Genomic DNA, 22,132 nt, shown 5'->3' with positions numbered 1-22,132 from the left:
TGGTGAAAACACTGTAAGACAGGAACAACTGCATGAATTCCAGTGCCAGTCAAGAATTTCAAACTTTATTTTATACTGTCTTTCAGAAGGTGCACCGTGTCTTCTTCCCCTTTCAGCACAGGCTTCTAGACACTTACAAGTAGTGCAAAAAGGTATAGCTGCATTCCCAACTAGATCCTTTGTGTGCTGATATTATTGTCAAGCAATAAATAATTTTCTCTGTCTTACTGCTCTTGAGCATTAACCTGCAGCACTGCAGCTGCCTCCATTCAGAAGTGCAGAATGGGAAGTTGAATTTTATCATTCCTTTAGCCTACTTACACCCACACCAGGCTTCAGCACTTAACTTTCACCGTCCTTTTTTTGCACAGTATGAATAAAATTCTTTTATGGATATAAAATAACAGGCCATGACTCTCTGCTTCTGCAAGTAACTGTTTCAGAATCATGTGGGAGTTACATAGATACCAACAGCAGAGAAGAGAATTGAATCTCTGAGCCATAGAAAATCATTGCTCCCTTCTGACACCCATTCTGTCACTTTTCCTTCATTTTTTTTCCAATTTTTTTTGTGAAATGCTTCTCCGCAATACTGTGATTAAAGTACTAGACCTATCTTAACTCTTTACAGGACCACTTTTATCCTCAATAAACTACATCAGAATAAAGCAAAGAGCTTGCAACTCTTAAGACAAGGGGAATGAATTAATTCCTACTAAAGGGAACATACTCATTTTATTTGATAAAATTAATCTCTAACAATCTGAAATTACAAGGCCAGTAAAAGATGTCTCAGACAAAGACTGGATGCTTCCATCCAGTACATCCAGCGTGTTTGTGGGTTGATTTTGTTCATCCCAGGTCAGCCTCTCTCTTTCCACCTGTTTGGAAAAGATCTAAGGGCCAAACTAGGATAGGCTTCTTTCAAACGAACATCCTGAGGCAGAAAGTCCTGAGAAAATGTTAATTAGCCACACCACCCAGGTCACCATCCACAAAATCAGATCTGCTTTCATGGGAAAAGCAGCTGTTGAAGATACAGCTGGATCTGCTCACAAGAACCACGTTAGCTAGTCACGTTTAGCCCCCACAGCAGTATAGCCTGCAACAACTACACTTTGGCCATCCAAACCACCTACTTCCTTCTAACGCCACAGAGGAGGCTGCTTCAGTCAACTGCTCAGGAAAGTGGTCATCTGGGCCTTCCTCCTGCTGCTCCTCTGCAAACTCTTCTGTGTCACCTGTGCCTGCACACACACAAAATGGCAGGAAAGCGTGACAGAACCACTGGGCAGTGGGGATGGTGCAAATCCCACTAAGGCACAACCAGAGAGAAGAGCGTGGAAACGGGTGGGATAAAAGGGGTTCAGGAGGATTGGACACAGCCCTAGGGATGGAAAGGCAGGGAAAGGAGTAAGGTAATGGAGCTGGGACTCAGGAGGTGGGACAAACTGGGGCTTGAGAGAAGGGGAAACAGGGAGTTAGAGAGGGAAGGACGGAGTGAAGGTGCTTGTGGTCAGGCAGTGCCCAGGGGAGGACTATGCAGGCCGGGGCCTCACCCGCTGCCTCCTCGCCGTCCTCGCAGCGCCACTCGGCCCGCAGCAGCAGCAGCGTTGCGCCCGCCTCCCCCTCATCGTCCCCCTCCTCGGTGCCACGGTCAAAAAAGCGCAGCACAGCCCGTCTCTCCTCCCCGTCGCCGCGGTTCAGCAGCTCCTCGAAAGGCGCCGGATCGGTCAGCCCCAGGGCGGCGAGCGCTCGGTCCCGCAGCCACTGCACCCGCACATCGTCCAGGATCATGGCGGCGACCCCCGGGGCCCGACAGACGCCTCCCGGTGGCCACGGCAACAGCCCGGGGCGGAGCGATGACCGCCGCCCGCCCAACGCCTGCTGAAGAGACCGCCTCGCGCCCAACGGCCGCCTCGCGCTTCCCGCCCTCCCCCCCTCAGGGGCGTTCCGTTACCTCAGCCCCGGCCCCGCAGCGAGCGTGGGCGCGCGGAGCGGGAAGGGCGGCCCGGCCAGGGGGGGTGCATGCCCGTCCGCCCCCTTCAGCGCTGCCAGGGGGAGGGAAAGGGCAAGTACAAACGTAAGGGCCCGCTCCGAACTGAGCAAACTAGGTTTTATTCGTATTTTGTATTAAACGACCGCAAAATTTAACTTAGGCAGTTCTTGTGGCACAGGTGTTGAAACATTGTGGTGATAGCCCCATTTTCACACCGATACAAAAAATAATACAAAATGACCCCCTTTCCACCTATTCAGTATAAACTTTGTTTCAACATCAGGTAAGTAACACTGTATGCTGAAATTAAACAGGGATCGAGGCCAATCCTTCATTCCCCATGCAAAAATTACTAACGAGCAGAAACTCCCTGAGACCACGCTGTAAAAATGGAACCCGGGATAAAAACTTTTAGCAGGCAGTTTTGTTCTTTTATTTGTGTCCTCACCCAGACAGGATAAGGCTTTTTCTGAGGCTTTCAACCCACCACAGTCAGGGCCCACGAGATCCTTCTGATCTGAAGGGATCAGAAAGCGCCTCAGCACAGGGAAATAAGGGGGTTAAAAATTCCCCTTTCCACTTCTAATCCTGCCTTCTTCCATAGCATTAAATACCACTGTGGCTTCTGAAAGGTTAAAGAAATAACTGAGCAGAACTCAGAAAAATCAGTTAAACACTTCCGGCGCAATTTTAAATATGGCCAAAAAAAGAGCACGTTGCATTACTATATAAAAATTTACATTTCATAATCCTTCTGGAATAGGTACTGAAAACATACATTGCTTCTTGTTGCATTGCTGGATTGTTCCCAAAGTGCACGAGATGGTAGCTTAAGTATGTGATTAGTAATGAATATTTAATATGATACCTTTCAGATAACTTAGAAGTAACCATTCAAGAAAATAAACAGTCTCAATAAAAAAAAAACCACGCCTACACTGGTTTTAGGACAAGCAGTAACAATTTTTTTTTTTTTTAAGAATAAAATTAATTTACAACATTAGTTTATCAAGAAAAATGTACATTTTATATCTATATACTTTACAAGATGCTCCAGATCTGCTATGTATTTCTATGGGAGGTATATATTACAGAATTATTTGGCTGCATTATAAGGCAATCAGTGAAGAACACTTTGTCCTACAAGAAACCATTCACAGGTGAGATCCAAGCACATGATTATTTGCAGACAATTCCAACTATTTCCGCTGACAGCAACCAAACTACGCCCTATCATCTTTATTAAAATGTAAAGAAATGTGCTTAAAAGAGAAAGGCGTAAACTTGTATCCTCCACCAGAGTAGAATTTGTTCTGAAATTCCACCCTGAAACGAGACAAAAAAAAAAAAAAAACCAAAAACAGAAAATAAAAAAACAAAACAGAATCCGTAAATTAATCCGAAGTGACCGGTTGTCAAGGGATAGAACTGTGCAATGCAAGAGGCTGAACAAAGCCAACCCTAATCCTGTCCCTTTCGCTTTCTGTGCGCATATTTAACCTTCCTGTCACATACCCCGGCAAATGTTGTGGTTCTCAGAGACCCAAACACACCGACATTGAGCTCTAATGGCTCATTTCTCACTTCTTACTCTCATTTGGTTTTGAGTTAGTTGCAGATAATTGTTTTGCAAATATACAGTATCATGAGGACAATCTTCGGTAACGCACACAGCTCTGCCTCGTGTTTTTATACTATATGTCTGCCTTTTCTTATACTGTAAGTTTCATCAGGTTTCGAAGTAAACATTCTCTGAATCCACTTCAATGTGCAGAGCTCATGATATCAAGACAGGGTTAAAATACTTAAAGGCCAGCAACCCCACTTTAGCAAAAGTTTTGCTCACTAATATAAATCATTTCTGAAGTGATTCAGTGATATAACCAGACTTAAATTAAAAATACTTACCCACATTACTAATATTCTACAGTATGAAAAACTGTAATACTATAAATCAAATGTATTCATAGTCTGCACCAAAATAAACTCTGAATGTGGTAGAGGGTAATAGGCATCATAAGCCAATATAATATTTGAATTTACTGAAAATACTCCATACAAACTATCATATTCAACTGACAAGCCATTTATTTAATATGATTAAATGAATCATATTAAATATGATAAAATATGGTTAAATAAAGCCATTTATTTAATATGATTAAATAAATCTATTGAAGTAGCATAGGCTATTGAATTTTACACTTTTCTTCTTAATAAGGCATCTAATATTTTGACTCAAAAATTCCTCTTAAACAAGTCGGTATACATTAAAGTGGTGTAAAGAAAAAATGAACTTACCAGTGAAGTCGTATAGCATGGAGAAAAGCAGAAAGCCCCTCCATGACCAAAAGAATAAAAACCGTTAGCACAGCAAAAAAGGCTAGAACAGGGACTAGCAGTAAGACACCGTATGTTGCATCCACACGAAGACCCGCTCTCATCACCATTTGCCACAGAACTTCTGATAACTCTATTATAAAGAAAAGTTTTCATAGTTACTGTTGATACTGCACACGTTCACCCAGGGAGCTGCTCCGACTGACCTGTATTCCAGTTTAAACAATACTACAGGATCTGCTGAACGTGGCAACCCCCTGCCCCAGTTACTTGCCCCCCTTCCCTCCCCCGAAACACTTGAAGGTACATCTCAGCTTCAAAATAAGATCTACTGATGGCAAGATTTTACACCATTAGCAAGATAATTTCATAGTAGCATCGCTTCAAAAGGACAGGCCCCTCTAATCAGCATAAAAAAAAAAAAAAAAATCAAGACAGATGAAAAAAACCCAACAAACCAAAAAAAACCCCCCACTTACGTGCATGAGCAAGACTTAATGCCCAGAGTCTCAGATAGGAGGCCGTATTAGAAATACATCCTAAACAGTATTCAATGGTATGAATTGCTTGATTCATAAAGACATCTGCAAAGTTAAGCTAAAATATAAAAATACATTAGGAGAGAACAAAGACATTCATCTGCAAACCTCAATACAGTTAGAAGAAAATCTCCATAAAAGGGCAATACACTGATTTCATATCAAATAAAAAAAAAAATCTGCTACGCTTAAGATTCTTATTACAGAGACAACATTAAAAAAATAAACAACAGATGCTATGGTTTTCCAGTTAGTTTCCTCAGTTACTTTGCTGATAGACAGAAGTGAATGCAATTTATGTTTTCCACAAGGAATATGATCTAATACTTGAAAACTCTAAGTAGTAAAACCCGTCATGGTTCTAATTCCCATTCTATTGGTGTCGTAAGTTTACAATGTCAATTTTTGCATCTTTAAACCCAAGATTAATTATTAGTAATGCTAGTGATTAACTATGTTCATACTGTAAACTCTAAATCTACGTACTTGTTGCTAACAAAGAGTTCCAAGACTAATATTACTGCAAGTTTCAACATTTACTTTGCATGGAACTATGACACGTTTTATTTAAGCAAACAATCCTTGCATTTTCTATCCGTAAGAAGCAAGTGAAGCAAGTACTACTATACATAGTCTGCACATTGGGAAACTGAAGCTATCCTTTGTCTTTCAATTCACATGAAACCAGGGGAATCAGTCAAGACCTTTAAAGATTTGGCAGCGATAGGCGAGGACTAGGAACGCAGCCCCCATAGCAATAATCCTCATCACAAGATGTAGTTTGCAGGCATAAAAAGACTTTTGTCTGGATGAAAAGCCAAGATTAATTAACAGGAAACTAGGCGGTTGTCCTCTCGCCTTAATTTTAAGAATCCATAAAACCATACAAATCCCAAGCTTTTTATCCCATTCTTCCATTTAAGAAAAACTATAGTCTTAGATGCAAATAAAGCACTCTTCCTGTTCTCCACTTCAGAGAGATCGTGGTTTAATGTAGCAATTTGAATATACCAAGAAATAAGAAAATATAAAGATAAAATAGCAACAAATAAAAATAAGTACATTGGATTCAGGCATCAAGATCTTTGTAAAGGCTCAACCGATTTTCTTGAAAACTTCCAGGAACTCAGTGTGCAGGTTAGTCTTCTTGATTTTCCACTTCTAATTTGCTTTTAAGGACATACAAACTAGAACTTAAGTCATTACCTCCTCTGCGTCCCCCTCTCTGTGCCCACTGTCTGAATGACTGCTTCCTTCTTCCACATCATGAGATCTCAGCAGAGAAAGTTCTTCTTCACTTTCTTTTCGAATTAGCTTGTAGCCACTCTGCAAAATGGAAATGCATCGTGTCTTTGTTAAGAGGACTGACGGTGTCATTTTAAAAATTTATTTAAAGTAGTCACAGGCAAAGGCAAAAAGAGAGCTAGAGGAACAAAGCACTGTTGTGTGTTACAGTCAAAAACGTTCCAAGTTGAGTAGAAATAATAATAATAAAAAAAAAGTGAGTCCTAGTAAGGACATTTCAGCTGCTGTTGTATTGCATAGAGAGTATTCTTCTATACTGAAGAAATGTGTAAGTGTCTCTCAATACTCACCCTGTACATCCTAATGCCTCGGCCTCCACTGTGCAACCAATATAAATAAAGTGGTTTACCAAAAAGCATTACAGGAACAGAAAGAAAAGCAATGATAAGTAAAAACCTCTGTAGAGCAACCTGTTAGGGAGGGAAAGAAAGAAAATTAGATTAGATCACAAAATCCAAAGCAGGAAAAGCTTTCCCATTTTCCTCTAAAGGCCTGTTTAAGCTTAAGAAAAGCGCTACTGATTTCAGCGGGCAGGTACTCCAAATTGAACGTACACATTTTACTTAATCAGGCCCTTAAACTGGGTTACAGACATCCAGCATCTTCAGGACTGGGTTCTAGATTAGGCATTACTGATAATTCAGTTTTGTAAGATTAGGTACAGCACATACAAAAGCATCAAAACTACAAGTATGAGACTGTTCTTTAGCCTTAACTTTAATCTGGGAGATTTTGTTCTAGAAACAGGTATTTTCACAAGTCACTACGTAAAATCGTACAACCAGTTAAAGAGTAAATATATTATTTAATCATAACGTTTATCCAATTTCCCCTTAGTTTGATACATTCTGCTTCCTAGAGGAACACTCAGCCATCAGCATTTCATGACTGGTGTCACCTGCATAGGGAACAACAGCATCTTCAGAAGCTTGTAAGAACACTACTGACCTGTCCGGTGTAGAAGACCTCTGTATCACCTCCAAAAAAGAGGAACATGTTAATAAACTGGATCATAATACTAGGAGCAGATGTAGAGCCCTCTGCAGAGTACGCTAGCCATTTAAAGAAGATCAGAAACACAAGGTAGCCAAAGATGCACATCATGAATAAAAGTTCAGGAAGAAAAACCAAATAAATATTATACTTCTTCTTGAAATGCCTGCAAGATAATAATGGGGGAAAAAAATGAAAAATAAGTTTTACAAAGAAAGATCAAGATAAATACATGGCCCAAACATGATTTCAATGAAACAGAACAGTACCCAGCCCTTCTGAACAGCAAGACTGAAATTACATTCCAGAACCGATTTCTTCATATTCAGTGAAATTTTAACCAGGTTTGCCAGTGGAAACCAAGACCACAAGAGACACGTATCTCTATTTAGCAACAAGTGAAATAAAATCTTGTATTAATCGATGTCTGCAGAATTTTTGGCATAATACTGATACATCTTCTTTTACTGTCTTTTTTTAAGAACAGTTTTTACAGTTATTATTATTCTGTAGTTAAAAAATTGTTTCAGTTTCTCTTACCAGATTAACTTATAATTCAAGACTTGACAAAAACTATAATGTTACATTATCTTAACTATATGTATACTATCTTAACTTCTTGTACTTACAAGTGGTTAAATACCCCCAATACAACTCCAAACATCATGTGAGTCACGCCAAAAATCACAGACATTTTCATTTTGAAAGAATTTAAAAAACTGAGACGGTTGCTTGCCAAGTTCCATATCTGAAGAGGAGAAGACAAACCCAGCATTAAAGAACAGTGTAACAGAAGGAACAAAACAGCATCCTTTCTCTGTTGGAGACCAGAATTCTACCTTAAACGGGGATCACATGCGAAATTTGAGTTTCGTGAAAATAGTTAAATCTTTCTTTGACTCATTAAAGGTCTTTTTGAATGGAGAATGCAAGCAGAAACGTGGGTTTTTCTATCGTAAGATTTATTTTCTTAACTGTCGTGGTTTCAGTTGGGGTAGAGTTAAGTTTTTTACTAGCAGCTGGTGTAGTGCTATGGTTAGGATGCAAAGCTGGGAGAAGGAAGTGGGAGACTTTCGGAGTGATGGCGTTTGTCTTCCAAAGTAACCATTACACATGACACAGCCCTGCATTCCTCTACCTATTAAACTCTCTTTATGTCAACTCATGAGGTTTTTTCTTCCACTTTGACTTTTCTGATTCTCTCCCCCATCCAAAATGGGGGGGGGAGGCGGGGGAGTGTAAGTGAGCAGCTGCGTGGTTCTACTTGCCTGCTGGGGTTAAACCACAACATTAACACATACCAAAATCTAATTTACAAATGACTGATCATCACAAATGGGCAATTTAAAAGAATAAAACTAACCGGATCAATTCCAAAGGGATAAGCTCCATTGTATACACCAGTAACATTCGGATCCAGTGTTAAAAACCGATTAGACTTCAGATCATCAAGACTGCAGAGAAAGAAAAATACAGTCAGATCTGCCATTGTTTAAATGTAGTGACAACGTGTACTTTCAGTTCTGCAGGACACTGCTCCTGCTTTCCTTTCTATGACTATCGCTAACCCACTGCCAGACTTTAAAAGAATACAAGGATTTCTAAGCACAAAGGGCCTGACTAATAAAAACAACAGGAAAAAAAAAGTCTCTAGAAACTCATAATCTGGGCTTAATTCGCACTGTCTGTGAAAGAAAAGTTTCTGGATTTTATTTCTCACTCCCCTAGAATGGAAAGTTTCATTTTAAAAGCTCACAATTTGCTTTTATATAAAATTCACTAACAAATACCCAAAGAATAATAAATATCTCTTTTCCCTTTCTGAATCCGGATGAGTTTCCACTCTAACTTCATATAGTTTTAATTAACACAGTATTCACAACCTGTTCACACTTTTAACCAAAGTCAGTGGTTTTGACTCTACTATTTCAAGCCACTTCTCGTTTTGCCTCAAAAACAGGATGCAAGCTCTGAACGCTTAAATACCAAAGGGCCATGACACCTCAAAACAATGAGGTTACCCCACTTTGTGAAGAAGTAGGTTTGACAATTCACAAAACCAACTTTTTTTTTCTCTTTTAAACTATCAAGAAAAGCTGTGCAAAGACTAATGATTGATAGGTAATTAATTTATTTCATTAATTGTTAATTTTTTTACAGTAGATAATGCTGCTTGGCTATTTATTCCAGACGTGTGACCTAGGACAAATTTCTCCAAAACTAGCCCTGTGTTTTCTAATCCCCTCAGAGTCTGATATACATATTCAGAAACCTCTCCTGGAAAATACAGTAATTGGAGGCAAATTAAAACCATCAGCATAAAGATAAACCACAACAAAGGAGGCAGTTCGCTTTTAATGAATAAAAACAATACAAGACTTAGTGCCTTCTGTTAGGATTTTACAATACTACTGAAGCCTCCAGTGATTCATAAGAACACCTTTGAGAGACCACAAAAAAGATGCAGAACACACCCGAGGAGGTTTAGGGACAGAATAAACCCTAGAAATATCACTTCATATAATTAGGTGCAAGCTCTTATCACCAATAAAAAGATACTATGCCAGCTGCAGTTTTTAATGACTAAAAGCTCTCAGCTAACATATAGCATTAGGATACAGCAACCGAATTTGTTCCAGGAGAAGACCGATTGTCATCTGTACCAAATGATAATATTCTAGGAAATGTTCCAGGTGTCTGAGGACATGTAAATCCAGTAAAGCAGCACTGATAAATACGAGATTAACTTGATAGATTGACTGAGTTAAATATAATCAAATTCTAATAGTGGTTTTGCATAAAATTGTGTTCTCTGTGGATTTAAGATAATAAGCAATTTGATTTGTTTTTAAATAACTATTACTGCCTTTTTTATTTTAAGGCTAGCTGTATCACTTTGCCCTTAGCACACTAGCACTTACTACCTCTACAATTAGATTTAACAACAACTGCCTGAGCAACCTAGTGGCCTTCTATGATGGAGTGACTACATCAGTGGACAAGGGATGTTGTCTACCTGGACTTCTCTAAGGCCTTTGACAAGATCCCCCACAACGTCCTGCTCTCTAAACTGCAGAGATATAGACTTGATGGGTGGACTGTTCAGTGGAGGAGGAATTGGTTGGATGGTCACATCCGGAGGATACTGGTCAACGGTTTAATGTCCAGATGGAGATTGGTGAAAAGTGCTGTCCCTCAGGAGTCCGTACTGGGACCAATACTGTTCAGTAGCTTCATCAGTGACAGGGACAGTGGGATCGAGTGCACCCTCAGCAAGTTTGCGGACGACACCAAGCTGAGTGGTGCAGTTGACTCACCTGAGGGACGGGATACCATCCAGAGGGACCCTCCCCATGGCAGGGGGGGTTGGACTAGATGACAGTTAAGGGTCCCTTCCAACACAAACTATTCTCTGATTTTGCTAGATTTCACTACATTTACTTACTCCTCTCAATAAAAGGACAGTTAAAATGAGTGACCAAAAGGCTTAAACTGTTGCAGGAAATACATTTTTGTTTTAATGGTATAGCAAACAGAGGCACACTACTCACCGCCAAACCTTCTGCTCAAACATTGCTGAAACATTCCATCCAGAACCAAATATATTTAAGGACTTTGAAAAGCAGTCATTATAGATCAATCCAGTGTATACAGAAAACAGACCCATTAATAAAATGACATACCGGCCTTCAAATAACATTTTCATTATCTGCAAGTATTGGAAAAAAGACAAAAGAGAGAACATCATCTGCTACGTGAACAATCGTTATCTACACACTTCTAAGAGAAACACATTTTTGGCCATACCAAGACTTCTAAAAACTAAAAATTCTTGTGAATAGTCATAAAGGAATACGACGAAACCTATGGCCAACCAAGACGTAACACAGAGCATTTTGCTTTAAGCATGTAAATACGGGATTTACAAATGGCAGTCACCAGATGGGTACAGTTCATCCCCCACGTTCGCAGCTTTATGTCAGGTTTATATGCATTAGGAAATAGAACTAGCAGCAAGAATTATATTCTGAAAGACGTTTGTGGTTTAAATTGAATGCAGAAATTTGAAGTCCCCACACAAGCTCCCATGATACAAACAGAGACCTTTCTCATCGGCATTGTTACGCTAACGAATCGTCCTTTTAAACCACGTTTCCTTCCTGGGACTAGTTTTCAAGAAGTTAGTAATTTGCAGCCATTCTTAATTAAACATAATTCTAATGAGAGGTGCACGAGTTGCTGCATTCCAGCCCCGTATCATTAAAAAAATCAGTTAACATTGTTTAAAAAATTTCAAACTACAACTCTTTTTCAGAAACAAAAACAGAAGATGGAATTAGAAAAATAACTTTCTCCTCACATTAGTCACTGTAACCACATTCTGTAAAACACACACATCACTAACGAGCCCTGGCAGAAGGAAAGACAAGCCCAACAATATCAACTAATTTTTGTCAGTCTCTCATTCCATCTTGGTTATTTCTGCCCTTTCAAAAATAGTGAGTGAATCAGTTTGTTAAGATTATCATATTAATCTTGAGTAACAGGGTAACTTTAAACACAAAAAATCCCAAAACAAAGAAAAAAAACCTTGTCTAATACATGTGCGATAAATAGCACTTTTCAGAAACATAGTAAATATTCAATTGAAGTTATCTTTCTGGATGGGGAGTAAATTATTTGCAATTCCTTTTACCTCATCTTGTGATCTTTGTAATCTAGGGTGGTTTTCATACAGTATTGTCAGGAGTGCAAATATGACCACTAGTAGCCCATGCCCAAAGTCTCCAAACATAACCGCAAACAAGAAGGGAAAAGTGATGATGTTATAGAGAGCTGAAACGACAACAGAACAGATTTCAGGCACGCAGCACAATAGAATGATGTGGATACCTGAATTTTGCCTAAGCAATCCAACTACTTTAACCTTTCAAACAATTTTCAGCTTTAAGTTTGAAAGACAGTTCACCCACTGTTAGTAAGTTTTCTCCCACGCTGTAAATTTAACTTAGTTAAAAGCTTGCTTGTGTCTGACAACTCCACAGTTGAGCATTAGCCGACAATTCTGAGGATAGTAATATGAGCGCAGCAAATAAAAAACAAGCAAACTGTTCTTCCTCTGTAGCTATTTTGGCTCTGTACTACAACATACATTCTCCTATACACAGACAGACAGACAACTCAGCTGCAAAAATACATAAGGACATTAAACTAACTGGGCTACACAACAAACTGGATTTTTTCAAGGATGAGCTCTACGTTTCAGTAAGATCAATAGTCATTACCAAAGTGGGTTTTTTTTTCCCCCTAAATATCTTATCCAAGGTACAGCATATGAAGAAATATTATACAGCTATTATCAGTATAATATAATTGCTAAAATAACTCAGCAAAATCAGATCCCATCTTACTGCTCAGAGCACCATTTGTACTTTCGTTGAGCTACTGAAATTTTAAAACAGCTATTAATAAGCAGTATGGCTGTCACCATTTTGCCTTTACAAGTGTCCAATTCAGCAAGGTATTTAAACACATAAGGCGTCAAGCAGTAATGGTAGCACAGCTCACAGTTCAGATTTCAGAAGGACCAACCTGGATTAACTTCTCCATAGTTTCCAACTCCATAAGCATCAACGATGTTTTGGAACCCTGAGGTGAATTTATTGGTACGTATCAAAGTTGGAGGAGGTTGTGTTGTTGGGATGGTATTCATGAATGAAGAAATCGCAGCCCCACTCTTCCTCTAATTGCAGGCAGAAAGAAGATACATTTATATAAAAACTCAAATGATATTTAATCTAAACTAAATGAAAACATTTTCTCTATCAGCAGTTTCACTGATCCTGAAACATCCCGAAATTAAGCCCCAAGTTTAACGTTTATCCATCCGTGCCTTCTTAAAAAGAAATAAATCTGTTCCTCTAAGAACACTAATTATGTACAGTATTCTCATTCTTACTTTATATGAAATACCAAATGAGAATCATCAGTCAATATTATAAACCAAAAATTTAATAGTAAAAATTCCCTCTTGTAAAACAAAAAGATGGAGCCACATTCAACACAACTAACATCAGGAAATTAGCACCTCCTACTTCACTTCAAGTAGCATTGTGAGCCCAGTCAGAGTTGGGTCCAACAGAGAAGTTCTCATTCAAGAAAATAAGAAAAAAAAAGAAAACCCCTCAAAAAATCAACACAGCACTAAATAAAGGCTAATAATGAAATTGTGTTACATGAGTTCATAGATAGCCAGACCTACCTGTGCCTACTTTTAGCCTATTATAAATAATTGTTTTCTTTCCTTATCTGTAGTTCAAGACAAAAGTTTTAACATCAGTGAGCATTCAGGTGACTTACTGAACCTTCCTCCAAGGCATGGCGCAAATTCTGCAGATCAGCCACAGGACACCAAACCTCAGCGATTAAACATTTATTTGTGACATCAAAACTGCACAGGTTGAGTACATGATAAATGGCTTTCATCTTCTTCACTTGGATAACCCATGTATAGATGGATTCAGATGCTTTACACAAGACTTGGCGTAAGTAATCCTCAGTTTTATGCAGCACCTTGTCCACGGAAAAAAACAAAAAGATTGGATTGAAAATGTACCAGTGGTTCTGTTAACCACAGTGAGAGCACCTGCTACTTGTCCACTGCTGGATCACGTTTGTAGGAGGCCACACCAACCATGGCTTAGAAAAGAAACCTATGTCAAGTGCCCCAAAGTTTAATAGGTACATGCAACACAAGACCAGGGACGCGACATACAGTCACGTTCAGATCCAAAGCTGTAAGTATTTTAGAAATATATTCATGTATTTAATGCTGTGATTCATCAAACAATTTGGTGCAATAACTACAGCAAAGAGAATACTGTTATTTACTCACAATGTTAAGATCCTGAATACGAACATTTAGTCCTTCAACAACTGTCCTGCGCTCCTCCAGAGTGTTTGGATAGGGATACACGTGACAGTGATAGCTACAGAAAAATTGAAGTTTGTGTTAAATAACCAAACTAAAACAAAACAAATCACCCAACCCCGTGGCCCAGTCAAATCTGCAACACACCATTTAATAACCATGGAAGAGATTCAACTGAGAGAGTCAGTATTTTGCCTGTATTTAATAAGGACTGCAGATAAAATGACTCATACATTTATTTGTATATTGCATAATGATAAAAGTTCGACGCAATGGCAGGAGAAGGAACAAATTTAACTTCAAAAACCTTGCCTAAAAATCAACACTTACAAGGAAGGGGAGCAGGGAGAAAACCAACAAGAAAATAACTTCGGTATAAAGAAATTTTATCTATATTATTTTTATTTCTTACCAGTCACAAATCTTCTTAACTTTCTGGCCAATTTGTTCACCCCAATAGGACACTAAAAAAACAAACCATTTTGTGGTTTCACCCTAAAAAAAAAAAAAGTTGAAGTTTATTTTTGACCAACAACTCCACTGTGACAAAATTATAGAGCAAAATAACACATTTGAATAATTAGAAAAAGTTGTGTTAGTGCCATTTTAGTGCCATTTCCACTATTTTAGTGAAGATTAAAATATAAAATTCAAGTGTGCCAATCTCTTTTTTTGGTAAATTGGAGAAAAACAGAAAAATTTTTCAGGGAAAATAAAAGAGAGAGTATATTTTACCATCTCAGAATTACTAGTAACAAAAAAAGTCTTAAAAAATTAAAAATGTTACAAATTAGAATTGAAGCAAAATTTAAAAGTGACAGATTAGGTAGCCACAATTGCCGATTTACAAAAAATGAATTTTTCTAAGTTCAGAAAAAACACTCATAGAAGACCGACTGTATTCCAGGCTTTTTTTTCCTTAACTACTGAATGAACAAATAAATTTACTTTTAAGAGGTAATGCATTGTACAGACCTAGTTAATAAATATCCAAGCAGCCATTAATGCCACGTATTTTGATCAAGGTAGCCAATCATAAGGTCACTACTATAGCACAATGAAGTTCTGCACTCATCAAGCAGAACCATGATAAATTAATTGCCACTCCTATAGTTATGGTGGCGTCAAGACCTCTAATTTTGAAGTCTTAGAAGTTCTAATACTTTTAAATAGTTTTCCCTCCAAGGGCACTGGGAAATCACTTACATTCCCTGCAGACATGAGCAGCAATTCTTCCAAGTCTCAAGAAAAGTACAGAACACAATGAACCGATAGTTACAATATTTACTCACTGTATCTGGATCTTCCAGACACTCATCCAGCTCTGCATATGTAAGAATATGTAAACCTTTACAGACTCTCCACAGCATTTTTTCAAATGCTTCAACTTTTGCTATGTGAACTAACCCAGATATGAATCTACGGAAAAAGAAGAATTTGAAAAATAAGCTAAAATCCACAAGAAAAATTGAAGACTCAGCGTACATCATCACTCAGGATCACAGTAACAATAATTTAACATCTGCCATCTCTAGAGAAGAAAGCATCACGCTAAACTGGAAGGAACTGGTATACAAAACAGAGTCAATTTCTGTTTGAAAAACAAATAGATTGTAGGCCTGGAATACTATTTGACATAGTTCCCTTCTATGACAGTAAGGTTCTTAATTTTCACTTGGTAAGATACCCCTCTCTTAATGGTGTTGCAGAGACCAGTATCCATGTATCATTTTAAAGGCAAGTAGGCAACACATAATAATGTCACATTTACAACTGACACTGCCAACTGATTAAAAAAGTGTGTGCTTATCTTAAAAAAAGTTTGAACAGTAGAAGAAAGTAGTGATTTAGAGCATTTAAAGATTTTCCTTAACACATACATTTGGTTTGATGGAAATTCTGTGACAGTTTTTTTGGTGCTGTCCTACTTACCTCTTCAAATAATCCAATTTTGTTAGAAAGGTACATTTGGGCCAGACTCCTACCCTGTCTAAAACCGTTTGGCTCATCTGAAATCGCTACTCACACTACATTCCAGCTTTTAAGAAAACAGCCCATTATTTACAGCAGCTCATGGAGCAGTTTTGAAACAGCACAAAGTGACAACCTGCCATAAGTGGACTGAACCACACCTACCCCAGCTTGGCGCCCAGTCTGTGCATACAGTTGTAGTCCATTAATTGCTCATTTTCCACAGATGCAAATTCTTCATAATTTGCATGTAAACGGTTTTCATACTAGCAAATAAAAGAAAAGTCATTTAAAGCTTTCAGAAAAAAAATTATTTTCATCCATAGAATTATCTAGGTTGGAAGGGACCTTTAAGATCATCTAGTCCAACCATCAACCTAACTCTGATAAAAACCATCACTAAACCATGTCTCTAAGCACTATGTCTACCCATCTTTTAAATATCTCCAGGGATGGTGCCTCAACCACTTCCCTGGGCAGCCCATTCCAATGCTTAATAACTCTTTCCGTGTAAAAATTTTTCCTAATATCCAATCTGAACCTCCCCTGGCGCAACTTGAAGCCATAATTAATTTATTACTCTAAAAAGGAAAAGCTAATTACATAAATTCTTTCATTAAAAATGTAGAATCACAGAATGGGTTGGGTTGGAAAGGACCTTAAAGATCATCTAGTTCCAACCCCTACCATGGGCAGGGACACCTCCCACCAGCCCAGGTTGCTCAAAGCCCCGTCCAGCCTGGCCTTGAACACCTCCAGGGATGGGGCAGCCACAGCTTCTCTGGGCAACCTGGGCCAGTGCCTCACCACCCTCATAATGAAAAAAACTTTAAAAAACATACAAACTTTGCTGTGTTCAATTCAGACAACAGAACGATCTTGGGATCTCAAGCGCACTGCTCTTAGCAATTGCAGACACTGTTGCAAAGATTATACGGTAAGTTTCTTAGCACAATTCATGCACCAAAATAACACAAATCCTCCTTCATTTTCAGCAGGCATCAGCAGTAATATCCAAACAAACCACCAAAGAAATCACAAAGCTCCTCTAAGTTCAGGGCTGCATTTTGCTATGGATATGAAGACAGCCCAGCACAAAAGGCTGCCAGCCAGGTTCTCCAGGCACTGAGCACGAATAACAAACAACATACAGGGCTGTACAGCCCGACAGCAAGTCACGCGCTTAACTACTACTACTAACAGTATGCAACCAAAATGCCACACACTCCCCATCAAACAACATAAATCAGTACCTCATTTGTTCTCCTGACAAATCTCTGCGTGACCTCTAACATGTGTGTGTATTCTGTCAGTTCAAGCAGGTTTTTCCTCAACTTTTCTTTGTTTTTAGTCACTTCCCTCAATTCTGTCTCCAGCTTCTGCAACTGTTCCTAAGACATGGAGGAAAAAATGACACAATCAGTTATCCTGCTTTGAAAATCAGGGGAGGATGAGTTTTAAGCACTTGTTAATTTGCTGCAATGATGGGAATTTCCCAACTTTTTAATTAACTTAAGCTCCATAGGTTTTATCCCTCAGTCTGCCAAAGATTGCTTTGTATTGAGTACACTTGATCCTCCACAGGCATCTGTTAAGTCTCCTGTTCTGACCCTAATTTGTGTCCGAGCAAAGTAACGCAGATTTGGAATTAGAACTTCAGACAGTTCAGGGTGCAAGACACTTATCTATTCTATTAAATAGAATGACAGCAAAACAGAATGTCATTCAAAATTATATCTGCATTTTACAACCTTCTACTTCTAATGCAATACCAGAAAAAGCATTCAAAGAAAATAGCACCATGTTTTGCTCTGCAACCAGCACCGGATCCTGCAGAGCCTTGGGCATGTAAAATTCCCACATACCCTGGAAATTTTGGATGCTCAAAAAGAACCTTAGGTAAGTCAAAGATAGCAATTTGCTTGGAACAGTGTAATATACCAACCCATCAAAATAAAACAGGTTACTGCAAACCCTGCGAGTTAGCTTTGACTCTTTCACGGAAATTTTGTATTAATATCAAATCCTCACTGGCAGTCTTTGAAGTAACACTGGTAGAAAGAAGAAAAAAAAAATGGACAAAACCGAAAGCAAACGCTTCTGCCCTCCCTGCCACACCCCTATAATTTAAGTCATAGGTCATAAGATACCAAGTTATGAAGTTTGAATTAAAGTTCCAAGATCCAGAGCTACACTTTTGGCATCTGTTGTGTGGAAAAAAGTTACCTGGATTTCTAAAGTGTGTTTCAGCAAGGGGGCAGGAGGAGCAACATCGTCTTCAGGGAGTGGAATATCCGCCTTTTTAATTTCTTGAACTAAATACCCTGGAGTGAGAAGAAAGACAGAATATAACAGAAAGGAAATGGCATTTCCTTATGCTTCCTAGAATGCTGCAGAGTTGACCTTCAGCTGTTACTGATGGTGCTGATCACACTGCAGCATCAGGCCCAAGCTATTTTATTCATCTATTTTAGCAACACCACACACACATCTTCAAAAAAGAGTGGCTTATGAAGTGCTAGGAATAAACACACAGAACATTTCTGTCTTGGAAGTTTGCAGAAGTCAGCCATCTTCAGAGTCCTCTGATTAAAATTTTCCAACCACAAGTACTTTTTAAGCAGCTTTTAACATTTCATAGTATCTCTCTGCTGCTGCAAGATACCACTTTCTGCTAATCATGCCATCTGCCTAAAATTTAAGTTCTGCTCATTGATCCACGTTTGGAATAAAAAGTGTTCAAACAAGGCGGCTTAAGCAACCTTGACAACAAATACAACTCCCACTGGGCAGGGAGGCTGCCAAAATAGCTACTGGGGATGGTTTGGCATGATCAGCACATGCCTCTGACGAGATTCCAATAAAAAGAATCCTTTAACAGTGACTTCTCCTCGGGATACAGTGAAGAAATCTGCATCTTGGTTGTAATGCTCTGCATATCCTTCTCTATTCATTAACCACCATGTGAATACAATTATTAATAACTTGAGATATTTTTGAGGGTGCTTAGAAGTTCAACAAGATTGAGTTATGTAAGATTAAAAACAGGGTTTATTTTACAATCAAGGAAATATTCAGGATAAAGCTTCCATTTTCCTAGCAGGGTTTTAAGCAGCCAATACTGAAATGGTCTCAACTATTTATTGGCAACACATCAGCAACTCTCCCTCACCTCTGGGCTTAAAAAAAAAATCCCCAACCTATATTTAGCACATACATGTTGCAGTCTAAGTAAATTTTAGAGCTCACAAAATGAAGAAACAGAGATCAGTGGTAAAACACTGGAAGAGATAACCCAGAGAGGCTATGGAGTCTCCACAATTCAAAATCCCACCAGACACAATCAGGGACAACCTGCTCTAGCTGGAGGGTGACTAGGTGATCTCAAGAGGTCCCTTCCAACCTAAATGACTCCGTGATACACTCAAAACTGATGCAGCATGTCAAGACAAATTAAGGAATATATTTGTATGTTCTGACACAATTCAGTACTACAGTCAAGTCATCTCCAGCTCTAAAAATCTTCATAAAGCCTACATATGTGTATTTTTTCATACATATAAAAATTCTGTAAGACTACAGCGTTCAGATCATACAGGACTGAGAAGATTAAAAAACCTGTAGCTGAAACCTCCACTGTAGTTCCACTCTAGCAATGTAAACTTCAACAATGTCACAGACAAGAAGGAGCAGACATGAAAACAAAGCTCACCAAGTATTCTTTCCATTTCTTCACACTTCTTCACTTCATTCACAAATTTTCTCTGAAATACACTTACATTTGGGTTAAGCTGAAGGAGAAGGACAAAACGCTTATTATTTAAAATAGCAACGACCCCCCCAAAAAACACAGCTCTTTCTGTGACTTCATGGGGACAATTTTGCACGTATTCTATGTGCTCTCTTTTCTACAAAGTGCTTTTCAACTAAGATGTATGAAAACCTAGAAAGTCCTCAAACAGCAAGGTTGGTTTTATTAAAGCATAATTATCAATGCCTTTTGTTAGTTTTACTCAAATAACAAAATAACTAGATCAACTGGAGAAACCATTCCTAATCTTATGTCTAGAGTTTTAAAATACTGCTTAACAACTTCAAATTAACAAACCAACCTTTCTACAAGTAAATTTTTGTGATGGATTACCACAGAATCCATTTGAAATGTTAAGTTTTGAAATAACCTTTTTACATACATCCCCATATTACGAGTGTGCCATGTCTCTGACTATTTATTCAGCCTTTAAATCAGACCCACTAACACATTATTTCTGGAATAAGTGGTGTGCCAAATACCTGGAATGGCATCAAAATGTTAAACATCACACCCATGTAGTGATTCTTACAGGTTTGTCTCCTCCTACCTGCCATACCTACTAACTAGCTGTTGATTTAAATTCTCCCAGCTTTCATTTTGCAACCTATACTTCTGAAGAATACAGGAAGAAATTTCAAAGTCAGCACACGAAGATCATATAATTACAATGAGGCAACGCAGAAACAAGGTTAATTATTACCCAACCCAATTTTATGTCAGTCAGACACATAGTTTCCTCCAAGGTGAGCTGCTCCTCCAGGAACAGACATGTTTTACAAACCAAAAGTCTGCGGTGTTGGAAAAATAAGCCTACAGAACAGCTAAGATGTCTCTATCGATCTGTCAATGGGGTGGGTGTATGTATGAGCTGTGCATGTACACTCTGACTAAAGGCCGTGTGTCTTCAGGTGGGAAATAGGCTCTCCCACGGGATCCTACTGCAAAAAAATCCTAAGTTTAAACTAATTCTGTGGAAGAGGTAGGATACAGTCACCCCAAAACAGCCCTCCCTCAAGTCTCGGAGAGGCTGGGGCTTCACACCGACCTCCCATCGCCCAACCTTCCTCTCAGGCAAACGCGATACAGAAACAGCCATGTATCTGCAACTCAGAGCCGGGGAAAGAAGGAAGACGAGCCGTCTTGGGAGTCTTTCACATCGCACCATCGGAACGAAGGCTACACCTTCCCCACGGCAACTACCCCACCCGCCTCGCCTTTCCCCGCGTCGCCCACCCGCCGGGCCCCCTCGGGGTCCTTCTACCTCCCCCAGTTCGTCCCAGAAAGCCCCGCCGGCCGCTTGGGCCCCGCAGCCGCTACTCACGTCTCTGAACTCGGCCAGGCCACGCTCGCCCACCTCGCTGAGGCACTCGTAGGCCGAGCCGCTCTGCAGGAAGAGCTGCGCCAGGCACATCGGCTCGCCGCGGAACAGCGAGCCCATGGCGGGCGGGCGGAGGGTGGGCGGAGGGCGGTCGAGGGGCTTAGCGAGGCGGGCGCCGAGGCGGCGCGGCGGGACGTCCGGCGGTAGCCTGCGGTACGGCGGCCATGGCGAAGCGCCCCAGCCCGCCGCCGGCAGTGCGGCCAGCTGCTTCCGGGGGGCGGGGCCCCGGCGGCGGCCAACCGGCGGCGAGCGCGGAGGGGCTGCGCGGCCGCAGCGCGGCCAGGCCGGCACCCCCCGGGAGCAGCCTCCCGCCCACGGCCAGGCCGGCACCCCCCGGGAGCAGCCTCCCGCCCACCGCGAAGCCCGGGGCCGCGGGGCAGGAAACCACGGGGAAGGAGGTAAAGGAGAAGATACGTTACTAACGGAATTGTAAGAGCCGAACCACTGAGCACCGTATGTGGTCTACTGAAGGAAACCGGTCGTAAATGTTTTCTGTACCCTGTGTAGACCAGATCGGATACGGGTGGCCAAAGAGTTAACTGGAAAAGAGAATTACAGATCAATAAATTACAGATCAACCTTTCCACAGCTCCAAAAACAGCAGGGCATGACTGGCTGGCTGTGGAAGAGAACTGCCACCGTGACCCACTGTGCCAGGGGAGGAGAACACGCTTGACAGAACAACAGTCCATCTGTGAGGATGACAACGGTCTGTCCATAAGGACAACAACAGTCCATCTGTGAGGACTACAACAGTTCATCTGCGAGGATGACCATGGTCTGTCCATAAAGACCACAGCAGTCCATCCCTGAGGACGATCCCAGCCCCTCTGCAGCCTCAGGGCTGCCCTCACCATGTGCA

At 40.1% G+C, this 22,132-nt stretch overlaps 2 protein-coding genes across 4 annotated transcripts in view; both read right to left on the bottom strand.

Annotated features, from left to right (window-relative positions):
* DNAH10 (dynein axonemal heavy chain 10) overlaps nt 1-1,797 on the bottom strand; it is a 57,056-nt gene extending 55,259 nt beyond the window's left edge. The window contains exons 1-2 of the mRNA XM_074159792.1: nt 1,560-1,797; nt 1,140-1,247 (exon numbers count right to left, since the gene is read on the bottom strand). Coding sequence (XP_074015893.1) covers nt 1,140-1,247; nt 1,560-1,797 — 346 coding nt within the window. The remainder of the gene's footprint in view (nt 1-1,139; nt 1,248-1,559) is intronic.
* A 299-nt stretch (nt 1,798-2,096) lies between these two features.
* Nucleotides 2,097-21,475, bottom strand: ATP6V0A2 (ATPase H+ transporting V0 subunit a2). 3 transcript variants are annotated; one of them, XM_074159762.1, is made up of 22 exons: nt 21,214-21,330; nt 19,791-19,869; nt 18,305-18,402; nt 17,332-17,469; nt 16,244-16,344; nt 15,400-15,526; nt 14,520-14,602; nt 14,072-14,165; nt 13,537-13,749; nt 12,769-12,919; nt 11,873-12,012; nt 10,736-10,885; nt 10,310-10,321; nt 9,232-9,251; nt 8,540-8,630; nt 7,806-7,924; nt 7,132-7,342; nt 6,474-6,593; nt 6,085-6,204; nt 4,819-4,936; nt 4,301-4,472; nt 2,097-3,325 (listed from the first exon to the last, which is right to left on the bottom strand). In XM_074159762.1, the coding sequence occupies exons 1-22, from the start codon at nt 21,328-21,330 to the stop codon at nt 3,223-3,225; spliced, it is 2,577 nt and encodes an 858-aa protein (XP_074015863.1). In that variant the 3' UTR covers nt 2,097-3,222. The 3 variants fall into 3 exon arrangements, with proteins under 3 accessions (XP_074015863.1, XP_074015864.1, XP_074015865.1); XM_074159763.1 differs by lacking the exons at nt 9,232-9,251; nt 10,310-10,321 and having other exon boundaries at nt 10,728-10,885; nt 21,214-21,475; XM_074159764.1 differs by lacking the exons at nt 9,232-9,251; nt 10,310-10,321 and having other exon boundaries at nt 10,728-10,885; nt 21,247-21,330.
* Between the last annotated feature and the right edge of the window lie 657 nt (nt 21,476-22,132).

This window comes from Numenius arquata, chromosome 16, assembly GCF_964106895.1.
Source record: "Numenius arquata chromosome 16, bNumArq3.hap1.1, whole genome shotgun sequence".
Lineage (NCBI taxonomy): Eukaryota > Metazoa > Chordata > Aves > Charadriiformes > Scolopacidae > Numenius > Numenius arquata.
This window is presented reverse-complemented; position numbering and strand designations above follow the sequence as displayed.

Coding starts and splice junctions, on each gene's coding strand:
- ATP6V0A2 (XM_074159762.1), bottom strand. CDS start 21,330: ATGGGCTCGCTGTTCCGCGGCGAGCCGATGTGCCTGGCGCAGCTCTTC. Junction 14,603..15,399: donor GTCTGGAAGATCCAGATACA/GTGAGTAAATAT, acceptor TTTTTTTTTTAG/GGTGAAACCACAAAATGGTT. Junction 3,326..4,300: donor CATGCTATACGACTTCACTG/GTAAGTTCATTT, acceptor GTCTCGTTTCAG/GGTGGAATTTCAGAACAAAT.